The sequence below is a fragment of the Carlito syrichta genome, unplaced genomic scaffold (genome assembly GCF_000164805.1).
Source record: "Carlito syrichta isolate Samal-C Ts95f unplaced genomic scaffold, Tarsius_syrichta-2.0.1 Scaffold120455, whole genome shotgun sequence".
Classification (NCBI taxonomy): domain Eukaryota; kingdom Metazoa; phylum Chordata; class Mammalia; order Primates; family Tarsiidae; genus Carlito; species Carlito syrichta.
In genome coordinates, this window is record NW_007064551.1 from 81,205 (window position 1) to 94,284 (window position 13,080).

Sequence of the window (13,080 nt, forward strand, 5' to 3'; positions counted from 1 at the left end):
TTGAATATTTTGGCAAAAATCAAACAGCAAAAATAATAAGCGTTGGCTACAAGCATAACCTAAGCGAGCCAGTGGCAGGTGAAAGAGGGCATCTGCTACACAAGCAGGATTGGGCCACAAAGGAAGTACCACGTGCAGCCCCACGCATGTGTACACATGGTTGTGTCAGGGTGCATGTTCAGTTTACATGTGTTGTGTTTTCATGGGAAACTGTGGAGTGTTTCTGGATTTTCAGTGCATTTATATTAATACTGTAATATAGGAGATTGGAATAAAGGAAAAGACATTTTTTAGAGGGAAGAGAAATGAAATTAAGTAACTAAGTATTGCTAGGACCATTAATTGCTATATGCTGTTTATAAGCCTGTATAATTTTTCCGTTTTTTTCCCTTGTTGCCTTTAAAAGTTTATTCCTAAGCTTGGTACTGAAAATTTTTCTTAGGTTTCTACAGGCTAGAACAATTAGTATATTTAGAGGTTAGTGCCACAGCTACAATAGGTCTCAGATCTTGAAAGACATATAATAACAAGAATTTAGAATAATTGTATTTTATTATTTGGTTTTAGAAAACTTTACTACATAGAATTCCAGTATCCACCTTAGTAATATTTTACTGTTTCTAAGCATAATAAATACTCAGTTCTATGTTGTGTTATGCTGACTCATAGTACTTGAGGAATTAAAAAATTGATTTTGTAGACTCATAAAACAGTTAAGAATAAAAATGTTTATAGTGAGGTAACTGAATCTTCTTGGCATGAGTGTATTTTCATGAAGTTTTTGTAAGTAAAAAGAAGATAAATTTTAATTTTTCATGTAAAATAAACTGCAAATTTGTATAATAACCTCTGAGTTGGTTTGAGAGTATAATTGGGGTCACTCTGGAAAAGGTTCATTTCATGGCACAGGAATATGTATTCCGAATCTTGTCTCTCTTTCCAAACCCCCTTCTGCCCTACAGAAATAGACTTGGATCAGCTATAGAATCTTAGGCATCGTTCTTATTCTGCCTGAGAGTCTAATAAATACCACATGCTTATTTATTGAAGATCCACATGTATGTGCAAATTGTTTTTTAATCTAGAAAAGTTAACTGATGTGTGAATATTTGTGTTTAGATGAAACGTGACAATTTGTTTAGTTGTCGGTACTAACTTTCTCCCCTCCTTTGAACCTTGAGTGGAGTTCATAATGCTTTGCCTTTTTCTCCCTGAATACTATAAAGAAAATATTATTAAGCTCTTTTTTTTAAAAGTTACTAATAATATACTAAAAATGTCCTTTACTTCCCTAAGCAAAATACACTTTCCTTAAATGTGCAAGTAATGTGGTTTCTACTTTAATATTCAAGGCTCACTTTATCTGGGGCCAGAAGGAATTTTCACAGTGCCTGTTGTACTGATTATTATGTGAGATGGGCCATATGTCATAGGTAACATAAGAAAAGAGGGGAAAAAAACCTCTTTTTAAAAATAATCTATGAAATCCAAAGACAGAAAATTAATAACTTTAAATGATAGGCAAATGTCATGACAGAGCTTAGTGTGAACAAAGTCATTAAGAATTGAAATCTAACTTTTCAGGTCAGAGATCCTTTAAGTGAAATAACAGAGTGAAAAAAGTCTAAATATTTTTTAGAATTTCTTTGTTTTATGCATTAGGAGTAGGATTTTAGCATGGTGATCAGAGTCCTTAACCTCTACACCCTTTAAAACAATTTCAGAGAGAGTAAAGGGGCTGTTTGAGTAACACATTTATTAAATTTACTTTAGAAGCAATAATTAAGAAAGCACAGTGAGAATGACTATTATAGTTATGGAATTTTACTCCAGATGGGATTTTTTTTTTTAGTCGAAATCTCACTCTGTCACCCTGGCTGGAGTGCAGTGGCATCATCACAGCCACCACTGTCTTGACCTGCTGAGCTCAGGCAGTTCTTCCACCTCAGCCTTCCAAGTAACTGGAACTACAGCTGTGTGCCACCACACCCGACTAAATTTTTTGTTTTTTGTTTTTTTTGATTGTAGAGACAAGGTCTCACCAAGTTGCCCAGGCTGGTCTCAAACTCCTGGGCTCAGGCAATCCTCTTAGCTCCACCTCCCAAAGTGCTGTGATAATGAGCATGAGCCACAGCACCTGGCAAGACAGGATCTTTACAGGAGAACTCTTTTTTTTTTTTTGAGTTGGAGTCTCACTCTGTCGCCCAGACTGGAGTGCAGTGGCCGCTCCCGGCCACCGCAGCCTCTACCTGCTGGGCTCCAGCGATCCTTCCGCCTCAGCCTTCCAAGTGAGAACTCTTTTTGATTGCTTCTGAAGATTGATTATGGGTTAGCAAAGGTCTACGAAGAAAACTTTGTGTCAAGACTTCAGTATTGATAGTAGTTTATAGAAAAGTGATCTAAGTACTCTGGATACTTAGATATTTCTATCATAGAATATTAAGGGACTCGCTGGGCGCGGTGGTTCAATTCTATAATCCCAGCACTTTGGGAGGCCAGGCGAGAGGATTGCCTGAGGCCAGGTGTTCGAAATCAGCCTGGGCATCTTGATGAGACCTCATCTCTACAATATACCAAAAAATTAGCCCGCTGTGATATTGCGCGCCTGTAGTTCCGGCTACTTGGAAGGCTGAGGTGAAAGGATCGCCTGAGCCCATCTGGCCGATGCTGGAGTGGCCTTGAGCGTGCCATTGCACTCCAGCCTGGGCAACATAGAGTGAGAATCTTTGACTCAAAAAAAAAGAAAGAAAGAAAGAAAAGAAACTTAAGGGACTTACCTTGATAGTAGAGGAATTTTTGTTTAGAGGAATTTTTGTATTTGTTCTGAGTGTTGGCCGGCCTGCCTTCCTTCCTTCCTTCCTCCCTCCCTTCCTCCCTCCCTCCCTCCCTCCGAACTTTATTTGGGCCTGTGGGTGATGACAGACCTAGATATATAAAAGGAACCAAAATAATTATGAAAAAAAGCTAAATAACATGAATACGCATCTAACATAAAATTATAATTCAACTTAAGTAGTCCTGATTTTAAATATATTACCCTTGCTGCTTATATTGTGGAAATAGTACTGACTGTACATGAACATTGAGGTTGAAAGGATTTAACCAGATTCAGGTGGTCATTATGAGTAACAGGAATGGCATCATGGCATGTAAAACATTTTAGAATTCCTTTTTTTTTTTTTTAATTGAGGCAGGGTTTGTTGCCCAGTCTGGAGTGCAGTGGGACAATTATAGTTCACTGAGGCTTCAAACTCCTGGACCCAGGCAATCATCCTCAGCCTCCTGAGCAGCTGGGACTAACTACACGCACACAAACCCACACCCGGCTAATTTTATTTTATTTTTTTAATCAAGATAGGGGTCTCCTGGCCATACATGTTTCTCCTGCCATGGCCTCCCAGAGTGTTGAGATTACAAGGCATGAGCCACTGCTCCTGGCTTTTGTTTTATTTTTTAAAATAAAAAAAAATAAATTTCAAAGAAGAGCTGCCTGAGATTTCTCGTCCCCATTGTGGTATCTTTATCTAGGAATTGGATAGAAGTGATGATTCCTTTAATTCATTATTGACCATAGAGGAGAAAACCAGAGGGGGACACATACCAGACCATTGACATTAGTTATGTCTGGGTGGTATCATTACCAGTCATTTAAAATTTTTTTCTTTAAAAAGTATTATTAAAATTCCTGTGATTAATATGTATTATAAGTTGCAGAACACTTTATTCACTAGCATTGCTTTAGGAAGGGAACTGTATTTATTTGTGAAGGTGCTTTCGGGTACAAAGTGGATATTGAGAATACTTGATTGTGAAAGTAATTATTTTTGCAGTACTAAGAACAATTATCTTGTTTGAACCAGAGAAAGGAAACAAGAACTAGAAAGAGATACATGCTGGAGAGCCCCAGGAGAGCAGAATGCCACTTGGTGACCTGACTCTTTCCCTCACCAAAATCTTAAGTTTTCTCTAGTAAAATGGATTTGGAGTTGATTTATTTATTTACTTGCTTGACGGGAACTGGTGAGGCAACTAGGTTTAGAGCTCAATTTGAGGTAGGGCAGAAGTGAGGCAGCTTCTGGGGACTCCGGGAAGATGTCTTGGGACTCAGGTAGTCACAGAAAAACCTTTGAACACTTACTGAACTCTGAAATTATGGTTCAGGTCACATTTAAACAGATCCCTGGTACTCTACTCTGATCAAGAAAAAAACAAAGAAAACAAAAACTCTCCTTAAAAGTCTAACAGCTTCTGAAAGTTGGCAGTTGCAGTCTTTGGATCCAGCTGACTGATGCTGTCCATTTCCCTTTCCGTCACCTTTCTGTATCCAGTTGGTATTTCTGTGTTATGTGAGGCTTCATGAGTAGATTTTAAGCGGGATCACAGTGGTCTTGAAATTGTTCACAAAATGTTTGTCTTTGTGTAGTTTTCTGGAAGGATTCATTATCTATATTTTTAAAGGGTTAAATATTTATCATAATTTTTGATATTCTGTAGTAAAGAAGCAGATATTCAAACAAAATTTCAAATACAGTGTCTTACTCCATGTAGATAGTGTTGATTGTTGCAATCAAATCATTACAAACGAGACTGTTGCCACCTTCCTACTGCTCTTGGCTTCTCCCACATATTTTGTTGCTAGATCAGAAGTATGTGAGGAAGAGGAATAGGAGATAAGTCAGAAATTTTGGGGAGGGGGAGCAGATTGAGGGGGAGGCAGATTGTGTGTTGGGTTTGTTTGTTTAGGACTTCAGTGTTCTTCAGCCATTGTTGGAGTTTGAGAAGTGCTGTGAACTGACCTTGCATTTTAGCAGAGCAAATGGGATCAAGGGCAGCAGTAGAGAGCCCTTTAGGAAACCGTTGCTCACCTGAGAAGTGGTGATCGCGCTGGCTTTTACTAGAGTGCTAGCAGTAGTGTTGTGAATTGGTCAGATCTTGGGTGAATTATGTAGGTATAATAGAGCCAGCAGGATTTGTTGATGGATTGGATATGGGATGTGAAAAAAGGAGTTAGGGATGACTTAAGGTTTTGACTTGAGCAATTTGAGAAATGGTGTAGCCATTCTCTGAGGTGGTAAAACAGGAGGATGGGGTATAGTGCGTCGTACAGCAACTCGATTTAGACAGGCAGAGTTTCAGATATAGTCAGACATTCAGGTAGACATGGCAAGTAAGCCGTCGGATGTACTACTTTGGGGTTCAGGAGAATAAGCAGTCCATCTACATTTATGTAACACTTTTTTCAAGCTATTATTTCTACTACAATGATTTCTGCATTGTTTCAGAGTTGCCCGTTATGTCTTGTTAGCTTTCCAGTCCCAGTGGATTTAGCAGGGAAGGACACAGATCTTGCCTAACATATTTTTTATGGCCACAGAGCTTGGTGTGGAGTAGATATATAGTAAATATTTGTTAAATTGAATAAAAAATTTTAAATCCACTTTTCTTCAAGTGGAAAGAAAAATAAATATACTTAGAAACTGTATTCAGATATTGCCATAAACCCTGATAAGTAGATCGTCTTGATGTCATTTATTATACTTATACCTTTTTTCTGAGGTGAGTCATTTTGTTGGTTATATTCCAACATATATAACCCTTCTGATGATTCTGTTTGTTCTCTTGTGCTGTGTAGATGGTGCTTTCTAAGGCTGTAGTTGTTGTTGGTTTGGATTCAGATAGAAAAACTAAACATGTTCTACAGAGCTTTCCTTTCTTTAGAGTAACATTTGGTGCTTTCCGACATGAGAGCAGAATCTGGTATAGCCTTGGGGGTTTCTCTCTAAAACCCCATCTGTTTCTATTATAAGACTATTCAAGCCTGTAATCCTAGCACTTTGGGAGGCCGAGGAGAAAGGTTTGCCTGAACTCAGGGGTTCGAGAACAGCCTAGGCAACACAGCAAGACCTCATCACTTCAATTTAAAAAAAAAAAACAAAAACCGGGCGTGATGGCACCTGCCTGTGGTTCCAGCTACTTAGAAGACTGAGGTGGAAGGGTCGCCTGAGCCCAGCAAGTCGAGGCTGCGTTGGCTGTGAGCATGCCACTACACTCCAGCCTGGGCAACAAAGTGCGACCCCAACTCAAAAAAAGAAAGAAAAAGACTACTAATAGCATGACTTTCTGAAAGCTTTTCATGTACTACCAGAGCCCTCTTATAACTGCTATCATCAGGTTGATCTTAATCATCTTCAAAGGGGTTGTATTTGTCATAAATCTTGGAAAGAACCTTTTCTAGTCTGGTCTTTTCTAGTTGAGTTTTCGAGAAGAGGGATTGTGTGTCTGATCTTCCTTGGATTGAATCCTGGCTCTCCCCACTGACTTTTTGTTTGATCCTGAGTGAATTATATTGATAAAAATGGGAATAATAGACTAAGTTGATTAAATGTGCTGAGAGAATTTATGTAAGTTTAAGAACTTTTTGTATTTTTGTTTGTATAATTTGATAAAATTTCACTATGGAAATGTGTTAAAACAATTAAAAATTTCTGAAGAACAGTTTAAAGCAATTTTAAAAGTGTTGGATTAAAAAATAACTCACTCATAATCTCACATTCTAAAAAAACCAACATTATCTTGATATATTTGTTTCATCTTTGATATACATTGTCCCAATGGTGTTTGAGAAGGGAAGGGAAACCATAGATATAGCTTACAAGATTTTTTAAGAAAAAATATTACAATACATTTAAGAATTTTGTTGATGAGGATCAGGTAGGTTTAGTAGTAAAGAATGACTTTCTCTGAGTAGAGTCTGAAGAACCTGGATTCTCCATCTAAGTTTGTGCATAAATAGTGAAATAAAATTTAAGCCCAATCATTATTGTAAGTATGCATTTTGAAACTTCCTAGAACAAGAACTCTTCCTCTGTGGAAGTTATATGCAACATTTTGTCTGTTTGCATATTTTACCTGGGAAGAGAGTCTGTGATTTCAAAATAGTAGACTCAACTCAAAAAATTAAGAATACCTTCACTAGAGTAAAACTGTATAAAATTCACTTGAGCTTACTTAATGTAGCTTGCATTTTAAAGCAGTTGTAGCTTCCCAGTGTTTCATATACCTTCTTTACTTAGATATTAAAAATTTAATAGTATTTTATTTTCCTTTTTTAGTCTATAGTTTTATTTTATTTTTTATGTTGCTACCTACTCTGAGGATAGCGTGACCATTATAAAAGGTGTGTGATGGCGTACATTTTGCCATTTCTTCCGTCCTAAGTTAACCCCAGCATCTGGTTTGCATGTCGACTTTATCAATTGAAACCTCTGTACCCGGCATGGCACCTTTCTACTCCAGATTCTTCAAGTGTGAGTTGGGTTTCAGCTCTGGGTGAAATAAGATGAATAGAAAGAGAAAAGGCATGTCTATTTTATTTCTGCGTGGAAGTCTGTTCAGTTAGAAAATAAATGTTTGTTGTATTAGGCTACTCTTTGTTATGTAGCTCATTACTTTTTGAGCACATACAGTAAAAGCCTTTCCCCCGTCCCAGTCAGAATGGATACCAAGACTCAGGCAAAGCTCCAATATTTGGTAAATGAGACAAGTTGATGAAGAGTTGCTTGTCACTTGGAAGCTTTTACATGAAAGTGCTTTCATTTTTTTCCATGTGATGCATACAGTTTTCCTTGATACTCCTTAAAGAAACTTTTGAAGTGAGTAAACATGGGATTTGATTGTAATTATACATATTCATATAACTATATTTCTGAATGTAACATGCATCTTTTTCTTTTATACAATTATCAGCAAGAACTTTTGAAATGCAGACTTAATTAAGAATATAAAGCATATTGTCAAAGGCATAAAATTCTGTGCTTTCATTTTTTTGGCAGAGAAAGTAACACATTTTACTCTGTAACATGTATTTTGAATTCACCCAAAAGCCCTAGGTAGCTCCGTAATCATGCCTTTATGTAAGAATGCAGCTCTGTTTAAGAAGGAAGGCAGGTGAATCTGTTTTATAATCTGCTGGGTCATGATAGTTCAAGGGACTGGCTTAAGAAAAGAGTAAAGAACATGTAAAACATCTTTCCCTTTATAGTTTATTCCTCTCTTCAAAAATTGTGTCAGTTTGTCAATTTAAGGTCTTACTAACCTGTACTTTCAGAAGGATTCAAACTCTTAATCTGAATATCTTGTAAGGGTTTCATTTTTATCTTGAAGATACGTCTGTGTTTCTTAAAATGTTTGTTTTCATTTTGTTTTTTTCTTGTGTCTAAACTAAGAAATAGGCTAACTTTCCTCTTTCTCTTTTCAGTGTGTGCATTTTGTCTAAGTTTTGGGCCAAGGCCATGCAAGTGCAAAGCCTATACATTCTTGACAGTCTCAAGGTGGAAATCCTGCCTTAATTATGGAAATAGTGTGCCATCTTGTGGAGGCTTATGCAGTCAGCACAGTCCGATTTGTCCCTAAAAATCAGAGTAGAATGATAGACGCTGCAGTCAGGCCCTTCCTTCTTTGTGTGAAATGGGGTAAAGACGCGACTGTCTTACCTGTCTTAACATTTGTACCTTATTTTTTGTGCGTGAAAGCTATGTAGGTTGCTACTACTGATAGTAATTAGCTCTGGGGTGTATTTGGTGCTGGGACCAATGTGGTACATATTCTGTACCAAAAATATGCTTGAATTTTAGTTTTTGTGGCATAAGTAATGATAGATTGATGGCAATTGATTGACTTGGTGTTTTAGAATGAAATCCACTTGACATTTTGAACATGGGCTATTTGGCCACTTTACTCCAGTACCACTCATTCCTGGCTTCTCCTTTCTGTCAGACCTGTGTGCTGCAGGGCCAGGCGTCACCTTGTCACACCACTGCTGAAGTCTTCTGTAGCTTCTCCACTGTCTGTGGAGTCAAGTTCAAAGTCTTCATCTTGCATTTTATCCCTTCCATGATCTGATCACTACCTGTCTTTTGCATTTTATTTATTTGTTTGTTTGTTTATTTTAGAGACAGGGTTTTGCTGTGTTGCCTGAGGTGGAGTGCAGCGATGAGATCATAGCTCTCTGTAGCCTCAAACATCTGGGCTCAAGCAGTTCCTCCACCTGAGCCTCCCAGAGCACTGCAATCACAGAAGTGACCTGCCTGTCTTTTTAGCCTCATCTCCACCTGCTGCCTATGTGTTTGTTGAAATCAAGCAGTACATTTATTCATCACACAATCTAACCATTGTACATTTAATTCTCACAGCTTTATGCTATCACATCTTATAGACTAGGAAACCAACAGCTAAGGAGTTTGGTAGTGGTCACACAGTGGTGAGGATAGAGCCAGCATTGTGGCCAAGATCTGCCTGACTTTAGAGCATATGTTTATAACACTTTGCATGTGTTTTTTTTCTTGTTTTCTTTTTGTCTCTGTGCTTTTGTCACCACTCGACTTGAATGGTCCTCTTTTCTGTCCCCTGTTCTGCCTACCTTCTGATACATAGGTCAAATGCCACTGTCACCACAAAACTTTTCCTGAGTCCCCTCAACCAGATACATTCTCCTCCCTCTTGTGAACCCTCATGGTGCCTTCAACCTTTCTTATGACACTTGACCAGTTTTATACGTTTGACTAGATTTTGTAAGCTCCCTGAGAATAGGGACTATATCTGTTTTCCTTTTATTCTCTAAAGTGCTTTGCAAATTCAGACTAGTACTCAAGAAACATTGAATAAACATTCCTCCAAGTGCTGGTACAAATGGATGGCCACCATAGCCTATTCCATTAGGACAAAAGGGAAAGGGTTTCTTTCTCCTTAAGGAGATGAGTTCTAGCCTGGATGTGCATGCATTACTATAGACCCTGAAAGCATGAGGATGGCCTTCCAGCTAGCCAGTCCACTACCCTGCTGCAAATCTAATGCTTCCTCCTTCTTTCGCTTTTCTATTTCCTTTTCTGTCCAATTATTTCTATAATTATAAAAGTCTTTGATATTCTTTATGTATTAAATAACATTTTTATGGTGTTTGTTTCTAGATAATAAATCATCTTTGAATAGCTTGTATGGTTACATGATTTAATTTAAGATTTTGTTGTTTTCATTCAGATATATCAGAGGCTCCGTTTCCATTTGATTCATTTAATTTTACTGTTAAACTTCAACTGGGACTGCAAAACTTTCATGGATAGGAATGACATCTTGGCTTAATTCCATTGGGATGCTTACTCTGTGCCAGATTTTATTTTGCTCAGCTATCAATGAGGCAGTTGTGAAAATGTGGGTTTTCTTTGCTGTGAGAATTTATGCGTACAAAGAGACCTGCTTTTCAGAAAGAACACTGAGAGCCCAGAGCCCAAGAGGAAGGGTTATTAAAGTTAATGAACCAGGGTGGCCTTATCCAGAGGGGGCCCAGGAACACCATAAAGAAAAAGGTCAACTGCTGTCGCTGTTTCAGTTATATACCTCCTCCTTCCAGGCTTCAGAATTTAACAGGGTTAATTGCCTTTATAAAAGACTTGGCAAATAATTTTTAAGCCAGATGAAAATTCTTTTTTTTTTCCCCTGTAAAATTATGTGCTTGAGCACTACTTAGTGTGCCATTTTAGAAACAGAATGTTATTTAACTAATAATAATGGATTGCTTTGTAGTTCGAAGACAGGGCAGTTTTTTAGTAGTTTAAAATAATCGCCATTATTCCACATTTACTCAGTGCCAAAAGTGTTCTAGGTACTGAATTAGACAGACATGTAATCAGATACAATACCTCTTTTTTATTGTATCTGTGGCACTTGATAATAAAAAATAAAGTATTTTTTATTTTTTATGCATGTTTTCAAGGTAGAATTGCTGTTCTTGTTTGACAGCCTTCAGACTATTTTTATGTAACTTACATCTGAAGAACGTCACAATGCTGAGAGATTTGCAGATGAAAAAAACCAAGACTTGTACTGGTCCACCGGTTAGCTCTTAAAACTCAGTCCTGCTCCGGTGGGCTGTTCTCATCCAGAGAGCAGTGAAGCGTTACTGTGATTTTTTCCAACCTATTGAGGGATAGCATAGACATTCCACTTAGAAAATTCACTTAGAGTTTGAAATTATATGAAAAATGACAAAATTCTTGTAGAAGACAGCCCAAAAGGCAAAAGAGTTTCTTAAATAGTGGTCCAGTATTTCCAAGTGCACTTTGAATTGTAGCCCTTCATGGTAGAACATAGATGACAGCCACCATACATACAGGCCTAGAGCATGTCAGAGAATACATAGCTTTACCATTTTCCTGTGTATTTTACTTAACTTTAAAATATACTAATGGGTGGGCTTTTGTAACCAGTAGATATAAGACAGTTACAAAGGGGGAAAATATTTGAAGAAAGAAAAGACACTATAATTTTATAAATAAGGATCTGTGATATAGTGTTATATATAAGATTTATTATTCACTGAGCAAGAAATCAATTTTGTCTCAATGAAAAGTCCATGAATATAGTAGACATTTCGGAGTTAGAAGAAACCAACATCTCAAGATTCCTAGAATGACTTAAAAGTTAATTTCTGAGGAATTAAACATACCACAATATGTTTTGGAAAATTTCCCCTAGTTTTCATGGGAATATCAAAGCTTTGTATTGCTTTATTCCTAAGATATCTAATTTTAAAGCTAGTTTTAGCTATTATTTTTGATATTGTAATACAGATAGACCACCTTTAATGCAACTTTTTAAAAACTACCGCTGGATGTCCTTATGTTATTCTCTTTTACTGTATTTTCCTCTGGGTTTTTATTTTTTACAATTTGAGTAAAAAAAATCCATAGGTCTTTGGTGGATGGAAAATATCTGTGTTGTTAAGAAGTTTGGAGATGGAAATTCTTCATGGCCTGACACAGAAATGCCTAAGCTCGTGACATACCGATTCTTCTGGATAAAAATACAGACTCTTTTTTACCCACTGAAGACCTATAAAATCGGAAATTGGGGGCACATTCCCTAGTTATTTGTATTTTTATAAGTCTCTCAAAATAGTGATTTTGCATCAGGCTTTTCATAGAATCCTATTTAGGGAATACTAGTCTAGTATATATTTTGGAACGTTTCCAGTCTAAAAATCTTATTTAAAAATTTATTTGGGTGTACTTTCTTGAATGACCGTGAAGCAGTTGGCTAGGTCTGGGTACTTGTGCTTGTTTTGCCTTTGAGTTTATTTTTCACACGTATTTTTCTGATTTCCATAGAGACCGTGTATTTGTTTGGTGGCTGGGATGGAACACAAGACCTTGCCGACTTCTGGGCGTACAGTGTGAAGGAGAACCAGTGGGCATGCGTCTCCAGAGACACTGAGAAGGAGGCAAGTTCCCCATGCTGCCCGCCTCTGTGCCGCCGTGGGGTGTGGGTGTGCTGCCTGTGGGATCTGTGCCACCGTGGGGTGTGGGTGAAGTTCCTGCGGGATCTGCATGGCCATGGGGTCTGGGCGCACTGCCCGTGGGATCTTGTTCTTCCCTAATGTCTGTCAGCCCACGCGGCAAAAGGGTCTGTGGTAAACAGGCCTCAGCGCTCTTGATTTTCAGCTTCCACACCTGCCTCTTCAACCACTGGTACACAAACATACCTGTTTTATAGAGAGAGACAGAAATGGCTGTTTTTATATCATTTAATTTGAAATCGTATACATGTATGCATGCATGTGTCTGTCTCCATATGTGCATAAGGCATTTCCATAGAGAATAGGGTGGCTTGGATTTATAGCTTTGATGAAAACAAATGCATGTTTATACACTGGGTAAAGCAAATATTAATTCATTCATTTTTTTCAAATCTTTGTAGAACTTTTAAACTGCACTCTTCATTTAAGCTGTTTCAGATTAAGAAGTGAGAAATAAACTATAACAAGACAGTAGGAGCCGCAAATGAAAAGGGAGAACAAGAGGCCTAATTGAGAACCTGAGATGTTGATCTCAGAAGACTGTTTTAAAAGATCTGCTGCTGTTTCTTTAATTCTGGGAGTTCTTGCTTACTGTGGAACTGTGTTCCAGGGATTAATCATTTGGGTAATTTTTGTTTTTCCAAGAAATCTTGAAATTCTGATTTCTTTTTCTTACCCTTGTAAAAATGTATGTAAAAATGGCCTTCGCTTTTCAGTCTTGAAGTACTATT

General features: G+C 37.6%; 1 protein-coding gene across 5 annotated transcripts in view; it reads left to right on the forward strand.

The window, feature by feature from the left end:
• MKLN1 (muskelin 1) overlaps positions 1 to 13,080 on the forward strand; it is a 151,563-nt gene that overhangs the window by 78,281 nt on the left and 60,202 nt on the right. For all 5 annotated transcript variants that reach the window (XM_008048005.1, XM_021707539.1, XM_021707540.1 and 2 more), the window contains one exon: positions 12,162 to 12,274. In XM_008048005.1, the coding sequence (XP_008046196.1) occupies positions 12,162 to 12,274 (113 nt within the window). The remainder of the gene's footprint in view (positions 1 to 12,161; positions 12,275 to 13,080) is intronic.